The following is an 18,366-nucleotide window of genomic DNA, read 5'->3' as shown; positions in this document are numbered from 1 at the left end:
TAGTACAGTAGTTTGACAAAACAAATATAGGTAACTGTAATTGAGTAAAACTTAAACTGAAAATACTCACAATACTACATTTTATGGCGTTGCACTACAGTTTTGACTAGTTTTGCTTTCCATCGCTCTCCCAGCGAAAGGGATTATAGGTAATGTAGTACTTCAGACAGACACATGTCTTCTTGCGTTACCTGAATCAGTACAAACATGGCGGGTTTGGAGTTGCTGTCTGACCAAGGCTATCGTCTGGATGGAAGAAAGGCCACCGAACTCCGGAAGGTTCAGGCCCGCATGGGTGTGTTCGCCCAGGCCGACGGCTCCGCGTATTTAGAGCAAGGGAACACCAAAGCTCTGGCTGTTGTGTACGGTCCACATGAGGCAAGTAGCAATGGAAGTTAGCCGAATGCTAACTTGGTGCTAAAGTTGTATTGTACTGTAGGCGTTTATGTGCCTACAGTATCTTTAGTATATTTTATCTTTATCTTTGGTCCTGGATGTTCATTGTATCACATTTAAATTAAATTCTATTTAAAATACTGTTGTGTAACTGTTGGCAACGACTTAAGTCACAGACTCCACCAAATGAATCAATTACGTTTTTGCCATAGATGATTGTTATTCTTATTTAAGCAAGCTGGGATATATATGAAAATTATTAAAAGTATCCTGGCCAAGGCTCTTCAATAATGTAATTAACGACTGCAATGCAACATTATACACACTTGCTTGGCATTAGCTGCAAAATTATAATGTTAATATGCGTGCAAACCTATTTAAAACATCTACATGTAGATGAACTATGAAGTTTGTAATCGATGTGTGGTTATTTCAGTGCAGGACCATATTATTTTTCAAATTCAGAATGTGATAATAACTGACCCTGTTTCCTTTTAGATGCGAGGCTCCCGCAGTCGGACCCTTCACGACCGGGCCGTCATCAACTGCCAGTACAGCATGGCCACCTTCAGCACGTCTGAAAGGAAGAGGAGGCCACACGGTGATCGCAAGTCTACCGAGATGAGCCTCCACCTCAAGCAGACGTTTGAAGCCGCTGTGATGACTCAGCTGTACCCGCGCTCTCAAATAGACATTTATGTCAAGGTAAATAACTTGCCAACTGCCAAGTTCTTAAAGTTTTGGTCCTAATGTGTTTTTTGTTTTTTTTTTTACTCATAATTAGATCCTACAGTCAGACGGAGGAAACTACAGCGTGTGCGTCAATGCCGCCACCCTCGCCATCATCGATGCAGGCATTCCCATGCTGGACTATGTATGTGCCTGCACTGTGGGTTTTGTGGATGAGACGCCGCTCGCAGATCTTTGCTACGCCGAGGAAAGCGGTGGCGTGAGCTCTCTGGCTTTGGCGCTGCTACCCCGAGCTGGGCAGATTGCTCTGCTGCAAATGGACGCCCGACTGCATCAGGACCACCTGGATAACATGATAGACGCAGCCATGACCGCCTGCAAAGGCATGAGCAAGGTGCTTGACCAGGTGGTGCGTCAACACCTCCAAGAAGTCTCACTGTCGACTGGAGAATGATAGATAAAAGAACATAAGGACTAGAACAAATAAAACTTTTTTTTATCCATTTATGACAAATTACCTTTGTACATTATTGTGTATATGTGAGTGACAATAATTATACATACTTTGCATAATGTATTGTTCAAGTTTTTTAAAAATACATAATTAATGGCTTAATATTCCTTGACACTGTTTTTTTTGTTTTGTTGCAGTATGTTAAAATTAATTAATTCAATCCTCACAGACTTTAAATGAAACCATAAGATTTATTTTATTATAATACTGTATTTGGTAATTGAATGAAATGACACTAAGATACACAAGATTTTTTTTTATAGAGCTATAATGTAATGGTTTAATTTATTTGAACAAGTTATATTGGAATACATCCCATAATACAATTCACAGTTCCACATTTCCAACAGGAGTAGGAAGAAGCAAAGCTAATTTAATCCTACACACCATCAATTTCACATCTATCTGTGGTAAAATAGTTGTCAAAGTTCTTATCGCAAATAATTCATGTAACAGTCACAAGTGTAAAATATAAAATGACTGGATAATGGCTGAGTACTGTCAATGAACTCACAAGAAAACATAAACATTGTTTTTTTTATGATTGTATAATTATTTTATTTGTGATAAATGTTAAACCAAATAGTGTTGATATTGCATTAGTCAGTTGTGGCTTAAAACGTTTCTTATCCTTTAGTGTTTAAAAAATGAGAAGAAATACACTTGATGTTATTTTTCCCGCATGGATTGGGACCGGACCGGAAGTTGGTGCGCGACATGGCAACCAAAGAGGGTATATATTAAGAGAAACCACTCAGCATCCGTTTCCGTATTATGTCCTGGGCGGGGTTGGACGCCATGATAGAAAGCAGAATCCAGAAGAAATGACTTGAAAACATGTTCTCGGCACACTGCTCAACGAATGATTGCTCAAATAGTCGGTCCAGACAGGTATGTGTGATAAAAAATGTTGTGGATTTATAACACTGGTTGTTATAAATAAACTTAACATTGGACAAGATTTAAAAAGTGTATACTATATGGGTATCCCACACAATATAGCTTTTAGCTCATTTGTTTATGTGGGCGATTAGCTGAATTAATGGGACGTCTGTGATTAGATTATAGTGTACTGAAATAAATGTTGCATTGAGTAAATGCTTCCAACAGTCATGGAAAAAACTTATTAGACCACTTTGTTTCTTCAGTTTCTTGTTAATTTTAATCCCTGATACAACCAACGGAGCAAATATAACGATGACAACAAAAATAGCTAATAAGAGTTACATTTTTTTGGAAATACAATGGTATAGTTTTTCAGGTAAGAATATGATGAGTGATAATCATAATCATCATTATATGATGATAAGTGATTTTGAAAAAGTTAAGAAAACCATGGAAGTTGCTAGATTCATTTGTTCATAGTATAAATGTATAATGAGTTTTTACAAATGAAAATATAAACATATATATTTGTTGTGGTCACTAAATAACGTTGATATATTTTTATCAATGTGTATGCTCGGCTATAACTTTATTTTGTATTCAGTTCAGAGCTGGTGAATACATTGTATTCTATTGGCCGCCTCGCCCCGCCCACCTCTTCTGCTTTCTATCATGGCGGACTTTCAGCGCCTTCACTGTGTTCCATTCATTTGCCATGGATTACTCATCCTTTTTTAACTCTAGAATCCTTGATAAAACCGGAAGTAGGTTCGTCGTGTTAATTTTTCCGAGAGAAACGAAGAACCGGCAAACTAAATTTGGGCTTCTATGAATAAACGGTAACACGTCCTCAGTCGGTGGCTCTGATCGCTATTTACACTGGGAAAGGGTACGTCTTTTATATGTTTTTCAAATCTAAATATATTTTGTGAGTACTTGCATTTTTGCTCTTGAAAAATGTTTTGAAGCTAGGTAGTTACCAGGCTAATGGCTAACTGCTCAGCTGTCAACAGCGACACTGATGCAGGTGTAAACATAACCTAATCATAATATATTGTCGATTTCACTGTGGAAATGTAATAATATAATCTTTTATGTTATGTTTTTTTCTCACTACAGGATTCATCGAAACATGGGGCTTTTGTCTGATCCCAACAGAAGACAGGCATTGATCAGCTTGCTCACTCGTCTTAATGCTCCAATCTGGTTTGTTCCTGGTCTCCATTAAAACAGCAATGTCCACCATTACTGTTGGTCATATTATTCATCTTTTCCTCTCTCATCCGCCAGTGTTGTGTGCTACATGGCAGGTGTGGCCTGGTTCATGGGTTTAGCATTCGAGCCCTTCACCCTGCGCACTTATATGTCAGAGAACGCCATGGGTTCCACCATGGTGGAGGAGCGCTTCCCAGCCGGAGAAAGGGCACTGGTCACGGGCAGGGAGTTTGCAGCACATAAGAAAAAAGAACAGTACTTTACACACAATTCAGTCATGGCTGACATCATTCTTGTAGTGCTATAGTAACTATGTCATTTGTGTGCAGTGGGATGCCTGTGAACTGGCTGGTGAAGACCATGCAGGATCGAGGCCTGGAAGTATTCAAGCAGACCTTCTCTCGCACTCTTCCATTCCCAGATGAAAACAAAGAGAGATTTGTAATTCAGCCTTTCTTGCATATTTGATGCATAACTGATGCTTGTCGTCATGTGATTTTTTTTCCATTCTTTTTTTTTCTGTCAAGATGGTGAAAGGTACAAACGTGTATGGCATCCTTCGAGCACCTCGTGCTCCACGGACAGAAGCCCTAGTGCTGAGCGCGGCCTGCAGCCCAGAGGACACCAATAACCAGGCTGTGGGACTGCTGCTCGTTTTGGCACAGTACTTCAGAAGTAAGCTTGTGGCGTAATACAATCAAAAGATCATGTGAAACACTGTGCTATAGGTGGCAGTAGAATACATTATTACGTAGTACAAGTGCTTTTTGAAGGTCCATCTGCTAGATCTGGTGGTTTACTACCCCACTCGACCCCAATAGTAGCACAACTTAATGCTGAAAAGTGCATCTGTATCCAGATCTGCCACTGATCTGTAGTCTTACAAAGTAACCAAAACATCAGTGGTGCCCTAATGCTTTTGTACAGCACTCTGTATGCATTACCATGTCAGTCAAGAGTGATCTGTACATAATTTTCTCATCCTATAGATCAGGTGTACTGGGCCAAGGACATCATTTTCCTGGTCAATGAACATGATTTGATCGGCATGCAGGCTTGGCTGGAAGGCTACCACCACACAAACACTACAGGTGACCATCTAAACCACTTATGGAGTAGAGGTGTGTTCTTTTAACTTCTTCTTCCTCCATCTAGGAATGAACTGGTCTCCACTGCAAGGCCGCGCCGGTTCCATCCAGGCAGCGCTGTCTCTGGAGCTGAGCTCTGACGTTGTGACCAGTTTAGACATCGTGCTGGAGGGACTCAACGGGCAGCTTCCGAACCTGGATCTTACCAACCTCTTCTACGCTTTCTGTCAGAAGATTGGGGTCCTTTGCACCATACAGGGAAAGGTTAGCACACAACACATTACTATTTTTAATGGCAAAATTTGTCGTAAAATGTGATCTTCCTTTAGTCAAGGGTGTTGAATAACATGTCTAAAATAATGGCATTTCTTTGATTTTTCATGTGAGAGGCGGGGTACACCCTGGACTGGTCGCCAGCCAATCACAGGGCACATATAGACAAACAACCATTCACACTCACATTCATACCTATGGACAATTTGGAGTTGCCAATTAAATACATTAACATTAAATAAATTATTTTCAATGTTTGTCTATATGTGCCCTGTGATTGGCTGGCGACCAGTCGAGGGTGTACCCCGCCTCTCCCCCGAAGACAGCTGGGATAGGCTCCAGCACCCCCGCGACCCTTGTGAGGATAAGCGGTAGAAAATTAATGAATGAACGAATATTATTTATATTTCAAAAAATACCCATATCAATGTTTAAATTCCTTTATCTCAGGCACAGCCAATATTAAGTACATAAAGAAAATGCAGTACACTTTAAAATCCAGTGTGTATGCAGGATTCCCATTCCCAATGTATCCCATCTTTAAAATGTTACAGCTGCAGAGAAACGACTGGGACAGTGCGTCAGGCTACAGCCACGCGGTGCAGACTCTGATGCTAATGGTGCTCAAGCAAGCCAGCGGACGTCCCTGGGGGGACCATGGTCTTTTCCTGCGCTACCACATCGAGGCTGCCACCATCAAAGGCATCAACAGTTTCCGTCAATACAAAACCGACACCACTACTGTTGGCAGGTATTTTCTCAGTTTCTTCCCCTCATCTTTAGGATGTGACTCACTGCTTTTTCCTGTGTGCTAGGCTCCTGGAGGGAATGTACCGCAAGTTGAACAACCTGCTGGAGCGACTACACCAGTCCTACTTCTTCTACCTGATGCCCTCGCTCTCCCACTTTGTCTCCATTGGTTACTACATGCCAGCCTTCGGCCTGCTGGCTGTCATCTTGTTGCTCCGTGTATCCTTACACAAGGTTCCATCTCAAATAAATATACAACACCTATGCTTTAGTCTTTGACTGACTGCCACGCAGGCCTTGGATCTGTGGGTGCAACTGTCATCTCCGCCTCCAGCAACAGAAGACGGCATTGCTGATGTGGAGCAGGTTACTATTACCTCACTAGTCTCTTCTTTGCATCCAACGGCAACCACTTTGATCCACATTCAATTCCCTTAACAGGCCAGTCCTGGTGTGCTGTCTGTGTTGACACCTCTGGTTATCAGCCATCTGACGGGAGTGGCGCTGTACACGCTGCCAATCCGCTTCCAGGAGATGGCAGTAGAGCACTTCCCCGTGTCAGAGACTGAGGCGGTGGTGCTGACAGCCATTGCTGTTTATACTGCGGGTCTGGCTTTGCCTCATAACACACACAGGTAACATTTTGGTGTTATTTACTTCCACAAGGATTTGTTTGCAGGTTTGATAGTAAATTTGCTGCCTATGATGTAAAGTCAGCTTTGAGTTTTGGCCCCCTGTGAGACACCCCTGCAACATAGTGTTTCATTCTTACATGCTTTCAGCCATCAACTGATGGTGTCCAATTGTTGTGATCAGGTTGGTGTCCGGTGAAGGTACAGAGCAGGGTTGGAGAGTCCTCAAGCTGGTGGCTGTGTTGTACCTGGCTGTCCTGCTGGGCTGCATCGCCCTCATCAACTTCTCTCTAGGCTTCATCCTGGCCCTCACGCTGGTGCCTGTGGCTGCCGTGGTCACGCCACACGTCCCCAAGTACAACACTTGAACGTCACAAGCTTAAAATCAAAACTGTTTCATTAAAGCTCACTCCTCCTCCTCCGCTCTGTGTGCTCAGGTTGCTGACGGCCTTCATCATGGTGGTCCTCAGTCCCGCCTGCACGCTGCTCTTCTCTGTCTTCCTTTTCCAGGAGTTGCAGGAGATGCCGCTCAGCTTCCAGGACGGCTGGCTGCTCTTCCTGTCGGTCATCTCGCAGGGCATCCTGGACCACTCGCTCTACGGCTCGTTGGTATTCCCGCTGGTCTCCCTGCTGGTCTATCCCTGCTGGCTGCTCTTTTGGAACATTCTTTTCTGGAAGTAAACCTGAGGACAACAACCTCTGAGGTAGATTCTTCTCCCTACATGGAAACGTCAACAATATACTGGAGATGGAAAACACAAAGGTCTGTATTGTACTGACATTTTTTTTTACATAATTTGTATTAGGGATGGGCATATTAAATGATGAGTCCATTATTGGTAAAGAAAACTGAATCAAAATAGCGTGCACTACTTGGTTGCAACCATTAGAGGCACTGTTGAGTCAGTCAAACTATGGTTGCCAAGCTTTGGTTAATTAATTTTACAGTAATTCCAGGTCAAAAATGTATATTTTGCACAGTGACATTTTGATATTCACATGAGCAATGATAAGTAGTTAATCATCATACATATATTTTGTTCCAGTCTGATGTTGGCATCCTTCTATATGAATGGGTTGAATTTGAACTTCACTTTCTTGTCCACTCATGATGGCTATGGTTTAAGTCTGCATTTGAATGTACTATCATATTATAGGGCAAAGTTGAACAACCAAAATAAAGCAGTAGCCGAAGTACAAAAAATACATACAACCAACAATAAAGTCAAAATTTCGGGGGAACCCCTACTCAGTGCACCGTGAGGAGATTAGAACACCAGTATAAATGATAAAATAATCATCTAATTCATGTGTTCTTTTGATCCATGTATAGAAATGAACTTTATGCTATGTCACCTTTCTGCTATGTTCTCCTTGCACTGTGAGGTGTTCAAGTGCTCTCAGAATTGGGAGTGTAAAACACTACTTGTTTTTCATTTTTATTCACGTGCCCCCTATTACAATTGGTGTACCCATGAAGGAACACGTACTCCACTTTGGGTACCTAGGGTCTAGACTATTTTGATGTTTTGAATTAGAAAAAGGTTATTGGATGTGGAAACCTACCTCTTAATTTTAAAATGTATGGCAGTAAATAAAAAAAAATTCATGTGCAAAATTGAATCATTTAGTCACCATGCTAAATTGTAAGAAACATATAAATTTAGTCAATTTGTCTATGAATGGGAAAAAATTGACAATTTCCTGCCATAAAATGTATAATTCTTTTTGCAGTTTTAATTTCATATGAATTTATTTTAGCAAAATCTTTTTTATGCACTGATTTATCATCGCTTAACTTATTTAATGCCTAAATACAGCTAAACAGAATGTTGGGAAGCCTTATCGGTCTTTGTAAAATATTGCTCAGTTTTTGATGTTGGCAGGTACCCTTTGAGAGCAGAGGGGGTTTTATGAGTTTTGATATCATTGTACATTTAGTTTAAATTGTGAATTTTTTGCAGGTACCAATTTTTCACAAGGAAAAGTTATGTGGTCGTCAATGTTACATTATGTTTATTCAGCTAATGTCTTTTTTTTTTTTTTTACTGTCGTCGTATGTACTGAAAACATCATTCCATTGCTGTCACAACTCAGCGGCACTCAAATAAAATCAAACCAGCTACTAAAATGTACATCAATTGCGCCTCATTAAAAAAAACACACCCCCAAGAAAAATAGATTTTAAAGAGTAAAAGCACTTGATGACCCTGTATGTAAACATCTCCCTCACTCATCCACTGCCAACTTCAGTTTTGCCCTCCCTCAATTGAACATAAGGTAACTTGCCACTACTTCCTAACAATCAGCACTTCCCCTCCAATAAATATTAGGGCCTCTTTAAAATTAACACATTGACTGAACTGAAAATGTCCAAACACATGTGTGTGTGTGTGTGTCTCGGCATCATGCTACAGTGCTTCAAACGTCTTGAAAAGCCAATCAGCTGCCAAGACTCTCAGTGCACTTGACAATCACTGTGTAAGAGTGGACAACATGGATGGTAGAATTAGCATAGCTGTGCATGTGTGAATGAGAGACCAGACGGTGGCGTTGATGGGTGGTCAGCTGCTGGTGATGGGCGGTCAGCTGCTGCTGCTGTTGCTGCTGCTCAAGGCCAGCTCACCTCGGTCATTTATGCTTACTTTCTCCTGGAAGAAAGAGTCAAAAAGGTGACAAAAACTAGAATGAGCAAAATTGTTGACTTTGTACCTGCTGGGTGGCGGCGTTTATGTCAGGTTTGGCCGTAGCACAGATTTCACAGCCTGGACGAGAAGGCTTGTTGATGAAAGTGCATGAGGGACACGCCCACTCCTTCTACAAGAGAACAGTGTTGGCTTAGCATCAACAGATAGAAAAATCCAATTGAACAAAATTGTACCTGTAAATTAATTGCTTTTGTATGTATAGTCCGTCGTTTATCGCACTTTGGTTCCAGACCCAACAGCGATAAGTAGAATTCAATATTAAATGGAATACAGCAATTCCTCAGTTAATTGGTTTGAGATTGTAAAATCATAATTGTAAAACTAATTTCTGTGATTTATGAATCAATGTTAATGAACATAATACTGTGCTGTATAGTAATAGAAAATATGACAGAAATTAGATAAAACTGGGCTGCACGAGTGGTTAGCACGCAGGCTTCACAGCTAAGAGACCTGAGTTCAATTCCACCCTCGGCCATCTCTGTGTGGAGTTTGCATGTTCTCCCCGTGCATGCGTGGGTTTTCTCCGGGTACTCCGGTTTCCTCCCACATTCCAAAAACATGCTAGGTTAATTGGCCACTCCAAATTGTCCATAGGTATGAATGTGAGTGTGAATGGTTGTTTGTCTATACGTATGTGCCCTGTGATTGGCTGGCAACCAGTCCAAGGTGTACTCCGCCTCTCACCCGAAGACAGCTGGGATAGGCTCCAGCACCCCCCACGACCCTCATGAAGATAAGCGGTAGAAAATGAATGAATGAATGAATAGATAAAGCTGTAGAAAAGGCAGCATGTTTAGAAGTGTAGGAATGTAGGAAGCACATGTGGGTGGATGCTGCGTGAAGCTGAGCCAATCAGTGCAGAGGACACTGAACAATAAGCACTGTATGTGTACCCCATGCCTTGTATTTTCCTTTAGTTAGCAACTTTTTTGCTTGGAAATGCTTTTAGAGCAATCCTATATAAAATATGCTCAAATGAACATAACATATTTTTGGCATAGACCATAATCAACCAGGAAACATTAATTCCTGAAAAATCCAAAATGACTAAATGTGGACATCTGTCATCCCAAAGGTGATTCTTTGTGGTTACCTGTGTCCTCGTAGAAGTTTTGTTGTTCAGCTGCAGGTTATCCATGTCAAGGACAACTTGAAGGTCAGCTGGTTTATCTCCTCCTGTGCTCGCAAGTGATACAGGAGACATCATAAGTAACAAAGAAAAAAACAGGAACATAAGTAGCAGCAGTCCACTGCACATTTGTTTTTGAACATTAGATTAATGGGATCATTTCATATAATTTATTCAAAATTGTTTATGCTTGAAGAAATACGGTGTGAACAAAATGGCCATGGTCCTGATCGGGATGCGCCACTTACCCTGGTTGCTGTGCGTTAGCCGTGGCGGCAGAGTACTGTAGCCCCTCCAGTCTTGAGAGGTGGGGCCATTGCTGGGAGGAAGGGGCGGGGCCACCAGTGCACCCTCTAAATCTTGCTGAAACAGCTGTCTTGTGATGCGGGCCTGACGGGCGGAGATCAGGTAGAGGTAGGCAGTGTCACCGTCCTTCTGCACGCCATAAGAGGCCAGTGACCTAAGGTCTGTGCACAGGCACTGACCCATCACCCAGCGCTGCACCCGCGGGTGGAAACCGTACTCCACAAAGACCTGGGACGAGGTAACGATATCAGTGTTTTATGGAGTTTTGTTGACGTTATGACCTTCTGACCTGTTGTTTGAGTGCAGCGACGGTCATGAAGGGGAAGACTTTGACTGTGAAGCAGCAGGAAGAAGACACATCCTCCACCACCACAGACAGACTGGAAGACATTGCGTATCATTGGCTAAAACTCATTAAACTGGTGCAAAGCTACACGAAAAGCAACACATTTGTTCATTGTAAAAAAAAAAATTTAAAAAGTCATTAAAAAAGCTTTCAATCCCATATTTACCTACAAACAAATTTCTTCAATCATTTCAAAACTGCACTTTTTTGTGAATTTTGCCCATCATTCAACCATGAACACGTCTCTTTCTGTGCATTATAAAGATATAAAACAGCTAAAAAGAGCAACTAAGAATGAACATAATATAAATAATATCAGCCACCGATAATTGTAGAACGATATCAGCCTAAAAATCTGATATGGGGTGAGATCTTCCAAATAATGAACAACAGCAAACCTTACATGCAGCCATCTTGCAATGGTAAGGCAGGGGAGGAGTGAGTGTGTTGCAAGTTTAAAAGTACATTGTGTACATTGGCCCTGCTTCGTCTACGTAATGGCCATGGCCAACGCATTACCCAAAAATTACGGAGCCCATGTGTGTGGCAACACATACGTCGGGATGTTACTCCCGCTTTAAGTTAATGCCTCTCTTTATACATTCATACACACACTAATATACTTGGGAAACAGGCACCAAAAGCAACCCAAAATAATACTTGAGAATACTTCAGATTTAAATAATTTTAAAACCTTAGCTAATTTAAAGCCGTGGTACATACACATACAGTACATATATAAATAATATACATACACACACATTTGTACAGCCCACATTTGTCAACAATGTCAAATATGAGATTTGTGTCACACTACTGAAAAGAGAATAAAATGTATATTTTAGACTGAAGTAGTCACCTGATCTCTCCAGTAGCGGTGTAGTTGTTCTCTGCCAATTGGATGGTGAGTGCTGCTTTCTGTCGAGCAAGAGCTGATGCATGCTGGGAGGCGGCTTGAGCGTCACCTGCTTCCACCGCCTTGGCCAGCTCCATGCACAGCTCCTCTGAAGCACGGATGAGAATAATATCAGGAAAGAGATTCAGCTAAAAGATAATCAGGATAAAAGACACTCACCAGCCAGTGGTAAGGAGGACATTTCTGGAGAAGTCTGTATTTGCCTGCCGCCTGCATCGAAGGCAGCCATGTTGGCAACTGTGAACCAAGAGACACAATGTAAACACAATGTAAATGTCTTGCCACATGACATACAGTACATGAACAATCCGTCCAACTGACCCCGCTGGGCTTCTCGCAGAGATGACATCACCACAGTGGCCCATTCCTCGGCTTCCCGGTCGCAACGGAAAGTGAAGCGGATAAAGTTGTGGGGCGGCGCAGCCAGACGCATCTCATGGCACCGAGGGGATTTGACCTCGTAGTGCACCGAGCGAAGGTCAAACTCCACCAACTGGATGTGGAGGAGGAGGTTTTGGTTGCGGTTAGTCAGTGGGTCAGTGTTAAGTTAATGTTAGGGACATATTTAACCCTTAAATCCATATCATTAATTCACAGATTATCAAAAGGTTATACACTGAGTCAACCTTGTAATACTATTTCAGTGTTTAATATACAGTACATACATCAACATGTATTTGTTTTGGGGGATTTTTAACCCCTGAAGCACCTTGAATATTTACATAACTCCCAAATGTGTATGTACTATGCAAATGTACGCATATTTATATACTGCTTATCGTACATACACATGTACACCAGGCCAAACTTCAAAAGCAACACGCAGTCAAAGGTGAGACATGTTTCTGCAGGCAAACTGAAAGTAAGTAGTTCCAATTACCATCTTTATATAAACATTGCATTCTGTATTTTCACATAAAATGAATACAAACACAATATCCTCTCGCATATTTCAACTATATTCATGTAGCACAGATATAAAGTGAATGGCACATATTTGACTAGAAGATCTCAGAAGGTGAAACATGTTGATTATTTGTAAATAACTAAAGTGAAACTGGCCGCACCCTATTATTAGACATTGTTTGGAATCAACACTCTATGATACTCATCATTGAGGTTTGTAATGTCTATTAAAATTGGCTACTACTCCATGTACTGCAACAAATGTACACAGTATATGTGTGTGTGTGTGTGTGTACACACACACATACACACACACATATATACACACACATACAAAAATATAAACATTTTATTAGGATTATTATTATTGTTTTTAGAAAAAAAAATGTCTACCACGTTACGATTCCCGCTGGTGTCCCTCAGGGCCAGTCGGAACTCTCCGGCCCGGCTGGGGTCCATGCTGAGCTGGAGGCGCAGAGCCTCGCTGTCTGCTCCGGGGAGGCACAAGGGACGGATACCGGAGTGGGACACCGAGACGCGTACAGACATTAAGACCGTACTGCAGCAAGCTGAGGCCGTGAGCCCATCGCAGGCACCAGGCTGGGACGATCCGAGGAGCGGGACCTGCGGAGCCCAGCCGCCCGAGCTGAGTGCCATGTCGCCGGGGGTTGTGTGGGCTCGAAAGCCCCTTAGGAGAAGTGCGTCAACGGCTTGGGCTGTGTTTATAAGGTCCACCGTTGGCGGGTGAAAGCGCGTGTCTTCGCGGGGTGGTTCTTGTTGTCTACCTGCCTGGATAATGGCTCCATTTTCAACGAGAATCGAGCCAACAGTTAATAAGGAGAGAGGAAACAAAACAGGAAGTGGACCAGTACGTCGAAGATTGCTCTCCGTCAAGAAACAACGTAGGCTTCTTCTTTGTCTGTTTTGTTTGCGTGACCTACTGCCCTCTGTTGAATGGGAGAATACATTATTACAACAGCATTATTATCGCATTGTAGTGTGTAAAAAGTAAGAGTAAAAACACACTACACAATACCAAAATAAACATTAAAGATATTTTCACACTCTAACAAAATATAAATTTGAAACATATCCAAATTTAGATAGCACCCTTTCTTCCAAAAGCACAAGTCATAAAGCTTCCACATAGCATGGACAGGTAGCATAGCATGGCTGTTTTTAACAACCTAAAAAACACTACTCAAAGATCATAGATATGACAGGAGCGCTCTGCTGGTTTCAAGAACATATTGCCAAAATTTTTAGGCCGCGTCTGATGTAATCTACCTGACATACATATTTGGCCCGTGGGCCACCAGTTGAATAACAGTATTGTATTGTTTTTTTACTATATTGTGTTATTGATTTGATTTGAAAATGTCAAGCATGGTGTATAAAGTGAGTAAAGTATCAAAAGCTATAATGTTTAACCTTACCTCTCACCTTCCTAGCAGTGATGGTCACATATTAACAACATTTTGGAACAGAAAGCTACCACACCTGATTCAACACATGTAAAAAAAAAAAAAAAACTCTTAATAAGGCACATATTTGTTTTTCTTTATGTATCTTTAACCAAAAATCCACCTACTTGCCAATAAGTGAGCTGCTGGCCTCACTTAAACTGTGTCAAGCGGAGCTGGAAACATGTCTGTCCTGCAGAAGATCAACATCAATGTGAAAAACATGAGGGAAACCGAGATGACGGCCCTGGAGAGACGAGCGCATCTCATCAAGGAGATGCTCAGGCAGGTAAGAGAATGGAGATGTAATTGTGTAAAATGTGGATATTATATATATATATTTACTGCTGTGGTATAATGTCTGCAACAGGGAGTGAAGAAGCCCTATAAATATGTGATAAATGTCTCCTGGGGTGACCCACACAGCACAGGAGTGAAGCCTCTCACCTTTGTCAGACAGGTAACCTCAAAATATGCTTTGTAATAATGCATACATTAAAGTGGCATACCTGAAATTAACGTACACACTGTTTGTCAGGTTCTCGCTGCTTGTTTTTACCCTCAACTTATGGACGGCAACAAACTGCCAGTGGATGTCAAACAGCGAGCACGGAAGCTGCTGCACTGGTGTGAGGGTGGCTGCGTAGGTAGGACATTCATTCATTCATTTTTACCGCTTTTTCCTCACGAGGGTCGCGGGGGTGCTGGTGCCTACCCCAGCTGTCTTCGGGCGAGAGGCGGGGTACACTCTGGACTGGTCGCCAGCCAATCACAGGGCACATATAGACAAACAACCATTCACACTCACATTCATACCTATGGACAATTTGGAGTCGCCAATTAACCTAGCATGTTTTTGGAATGTGGGAGGAAAACCCACGCATGCACGGGGAGAACATGCAAACTCCACACAGAGATGGCCGAGGGTGGAATTGAACCCTGGTCTCCTAGCTCTGAGGTCCACTAGACCGCCGTGCCGTAGGTAGGACAAATGTAATACAGTCTACTGCATCATCACATGGAGATATTGACTTAGAATTCATCAATCTTCTATGACTTCACAATGATATAATTACATTATACCATTTTTAAAATTACATTTATTATGTTTTATTATTTTTTCTTCCAGGCTCATACACACACACACCAGGATTAACGGAAGTAATCCACAGCATCGCTCACTTCATAACCCAAAGAGATGGTGGTGTTCCAGCTGATCCTGAGAACATATGGATCCATTCTGGCTCCCAGTGGTCACTCACGGTATGACAGTCATCAATAAGTTATTCTGCTTTTTCTATGTGACAGATTGTTTGTACTATACATTCTAGAACATGCTCAGGGTGTTGATAAATAGTGACGGGTCACCCAGGAGTGGCGTGTTGATGCCAGTGCCATGTTACAGCACGTCACATGTGTCTGTGGAGGCTCTTGGGGGAGTGGTGGTCCCTTATTTCCTGGATGAGGAGCACGGATGGGAGCTCCAGATAGAGGAGCTGCATCGAGCGTTGGAGTCCGCCGAAGGGGTCTGCAAGCCTGTCGCTTTGTATATCATGAACCCGGGAAATCCCACAGGTACCCATCTTAAAGCTTTGCCTTTAAAATGCATCCAAGTTCATTTTTTTGGCGTTATTTTCCTGGCAGGTCACATCCAGAGCAGGAAATCCATGGAAGAGGTCCTCAGGTTCGTCTGGGAAAAGAAGCTTTTCCTTCTTGCAGATGAGGTAGGCCTCCGTTGAGTGTTGTGATCAGCATGGTCTTGGATCAGAACTTGCAATGAGTCTCTTACAGACCTGTGGAAGAATTTTAGCCCACTCATCTTTGCAGAATTGTTGTAATTCAGCCACACTGGTGGGTTTTTGTTTAACCGCCTTTTTAAGGTCATTCCACAGCACCTCAATAGGATTCAGGTCAGGACTTCAGTTTGTTTTTCTTTAGCCATTGAGAGGTGGACTTGCTGATGTGTTTTGGATCCAATATTGGTTTCAGCTTGAGGTCACAAACAGATGGCAGGACCTTTTGGGTTGACAGCAGAATTCATGGTTCTTTTTGTCACAGCAAGTCTTCTAGGTCCCTAAGCAACATAACAGCACTAGACCATCACACTACCACCACCATATTTTACTGTTGGTATGATGCTTTTTCTGAAATATGCCATTACCTTTACATAAACACAAACAAATTTACATTTTTGTCTCTTTTTTGTCTCTGAGCATAAATATTTATTTTGTTCAGTAGTGTTTTTTTTCGTCTTGGAACACTGCCCTGCAGGCCGTTTTTGCCCTGTGTCTTTCTTATGAACACTGGCCTTAACTTAGGCAAGCGAGGCCTGCAGTTCTTTGGAACACTTATAGACAAACAACCATTCACACTCACATTCATACCTATGGACAATTTGGAGTCACCAATTAACCTAGCATGTTTTTGGAATGTGGGAGGAAACCGGAGTACCCGGAAAAAACCCATGCATGCACGGGGAGAACATGCAAACTCCACACAGAGATGGTCGAGGGTGGAATTGAACCCTGGTCCCCTAGCTGTGAGGTCTGCATTAATCTCAGTAATTTCAAACACATTCACCATCAAATGTCCACATTGGCTGCAAATATGTACATGCACACTATGATCATATCACAAAAATGTGGATAAGAAACCACACATTTTGTAATTGTGAGCTAATTGTTTTTCATTTTTATATTCACAATCCCCCCATGACAATTGGTATACCCCACTTTGGGAACCTAGATGAATTTGTGGATGACCCCAGTGATGTCACATGCTCACCCACAGGTCTATCAGGGCTGTGTCTATGGAGAAAAGACTCCGTTTGTCTCCTATAAGAAGGTTTTATCCAACATGGGGCCTCCTCTTTCTGACATGCTGGAGCTGGCCTCTTTCCACTCGGCCTCCAAAGGCTTTCTGGGAGAGTAAGCTGTGGATCATGTGACATACACACACACACACACATTCCTGACTGGCTCTTGAAGTAACAATGCTGGGTTTCCCTGCAGGTGTGGTCTTCGTGGAGGATATGTGGAGCTTGTAAACATAGAGCCTGATGTCCTGAAACACATCTACATGCTGTTCCATATGGACGCCTGTCCTCCAGTAGCGGGTCAGATTGCTCTGGAGCTGATGGCGGACCCGCCCAAGCCAGGAGAGCCCTCCTATACTCTGTACACGAATGTGAGTCCATATGTGACCTTTGAACTTTAGCTGTTTTATTTCAGAAAGCATGCACAAGAAGCAAGGGTTGTATGTACAACAACGCATTAATGGCCATAATTAAATTTAATAACTGATTAAATGCCAGTTTTAATACATGTTATTCTCTAGGAGATCAGACACATACAAAGCACACTGCTTCATAATGTGAAAAAAGTGGAGAAGGTTCTAAACCGGTTGCCAGGTTTCAGTTGCCAGCCGGTGGAAGGAGGAGCGTTTGCTTTCCCCAGACTGCATCTACCACCAAAAGCCATCCAGAAAGCCAAGGTTACACACACACATGCACACACAAATGGTCTAATATTCCCGTTCACACAAATAATATTATTTATATTTTCAGGAAGAGGGGATGAAGCCTGACACATTCTACTGTTTGAGACTGCTGGAGGACGAGGGCGTGTTTGTTAGCCCTGGCTGTGAGTACGGTCAAAAGGAAGGCACCTATCACATCAGGTTATTAGACAATATTTTTAGGTCAAGTTACTCTCCAGTGTGTCACATTGAGCACACATTCAGCAGAATGGATGTAAATGTTTTTTTTGTTTGTTTGTTTTTGACAGATTTTGCATCATGACGACTGTTGACACCATGAAGGAACTTCTGCGACGCCTGAGCAGCTTTCACTTACAGTTCATGAAGGACTTTTCCTGAATCAAACTTTTTGGAAAACCAGATTGCTAATAATACTGTTTTTTTAAATCTACACTGACACACTCTCAGAGGAGGTATTAATACATTACATATAGCATACAGCTATTGTGTTAGCGCAGGGGTCGGGAACATTTTTGGCTAAGAGAGCCACGAAAGCTACATATTTTAACATTTATTTCATAGAGAGAAATATATTTTTAACATTGAATACAACTAAATGCAGATTTTTTTCTGTTCAATAACAGTGTTATACTGAAGCTACACCAGAAA

General features: G+C 42.1%; 4 protein-coding genes across 8 annotated transcripts; 3 read left to right on the top strand and 1 right to left on the bottom strand.

The window, feature by feature from the left end:
• The first annotated feature begins 138 nt into the window (after nt 1–138).
• exosc4 (exosome component 4) lies at nt 139–1,726 on the top strand. The gene is made up of 3 exons (XM_058067797.1): nt 139–378; nt 895–1,101; nt 1,181–1,726. The coding sequence occupies exons 1-3, from the start codon at nt 208–210 to the stop codon at nt 1,538–1,540; spliced, it is 738 nt and encodes a 245-aa protein (XP_057923780.1). The 5' UTR covers nt 139–207; the 3' UTR covers nt 1,541–1,726.
• Nucleotides 1,727–2,371: 645 nt separating this feature from the next.
• Nucleotides 2,372–8,795, top strand: gpaa1 (glycosylphosphatidylinositol anchor attachment 1). Of its 2 annotated transcripts, none has more exons than XM_058068470.1 (13): nt 2,372–2,491; nt 3,605–3,691; nt 3,776–3,955; nt 4,030–4,141; nt 4,228–4,375; nt 4,690–4,791; nt 4,856–5,052; nt 5,616–5,812; nt 5,877–6,030; nt 6,106–6,177; nt 6,253–6,446; nt 6,628–6,798; nt 6,881–8,795. In XM_058068470.1, the coding sequence occupies exons 1-13, from the start codon at nt 2,463–2,465 to the stop codon at nt 7,122–7,124; spliced, it is 1,887 nt and encodes a 628-aa protein (XP_057924453.1). In that variant the 5' UTR covers nt 2,372–2,462; the 3' UTR covers nt 7,125–8,795. The 2 variants fall into 2 exon arrangements, with proteins under 2 accessions (XP_057924453.1, XP_057924454.1); XM_058068471.1 differs by lacking the exon at nt 2,372–2,491 and adding an exon at nt 3,204–3,374.
• Nucleotides 5,545–13,716, bottom strand: LOC131126199 (ranBP-type and C3HC4-type zinc finger-containing protein 1-like). Of its 2 annotated transcripts, none has more exons than XM_058068476.1 (9): nt 13,154–13,716; nt 12,173–12,344; nt 12,011–12,088; nt 11,795–11,939; nt 10,879–10,969; nt 10,532–10,817; nt 10,248–10,330; nt 9,156–9,260; nt 5,545–9,094 (listed from the first exon to the last, which is right to left on the bottom strand). In XM_058068476.1, exons 1-9 carry the CDS (start codon nt 13,412–13,414, stop codon nt 9,029–9,031), a joined length of 1,287 nt encoding a protein of 428 aa, XP_057924459.1. In that variant the 5' UTR covers nt 13,415–13,716; the 3' UTR covers nt 5,545–9,028. The 2 variants fall into 2 exon arrangements, with proteins under 2 accessions (XP_057924459.1, XP_057924458.1); XM_058068475.1 differs by having other exon boundaries at nt 5,547–9,094; nt 13,151–13,709.
• LOC131126198 (alanine aminotransferase 2-like) lies at nt 13,176–18,286 on the top strand. Of its 3 annotated transcripts, XM_058068473.1 has the most exons (12): nt 13,176–13,659; nt 14,420–14,509; nt 14,591–14,680; nt 14,759–14,867; nt 15,350–15,483; nt 15,552–15,795; nt 15,865–15,944; nt 17,011–17,147; nt 17,232–17,406; nt 17,557–17,712; nt 17,786–17,898; nt 18,006–18,286. In XM_058068473.1, the coding sequence occupies exons 2-12, from the start codon at nt 14,444–14,446 to the stop codon at nt 18,094–18,096; spliced, it is 1,395 nt and encodes a 464-aa protein (XP_057924456.1). In that variant the 5' UTR covers nt 13,176–13,659; nt 14,420–14,443; the 3' UTR covers nt 18,097–18,286. The 3 variants fall into 3 exon arrangements, with proteins under 3 accessions (XP_057924456.1, XP_057924455.1, XP_057924457.1); XM_058068472.1 differs by lacking the exon at nt 13,176–13,659 and having other exon boundaries at nt 14,112–14,509; XM_058068474.1 differs by lacking the exons at nt 13,176–13,659; nt 14,591–14,680 and having other exon boundaries at nt 14,112–14,509.
• Nucleotides 18,287–18,366: the final 80 nt, after the last annotated feature.

The sequence above is a fragment of the Doryrhamphus excisus genome, chromosome 3 (genome assembly GCF_030265055.1).
Source record: "Doryrhamphus excisus isolate RoL2022-K1 chromosome 3, RoL_Dexc_1.0, whole genome shotgun sequence".
Classification (NCBI taxonomy): domain Eukaryota; kingdom Metazoa; phylum Chordata; class Actinopteri; order Syngnathiformes; family Syngnathidae; genus Doryrhamphus; species Doryrhamphus excisus.
Note: the sequence above shows the minus strand (reverse complement) of the source record. Positions and strands in the feature narration are given on the sequence as shown.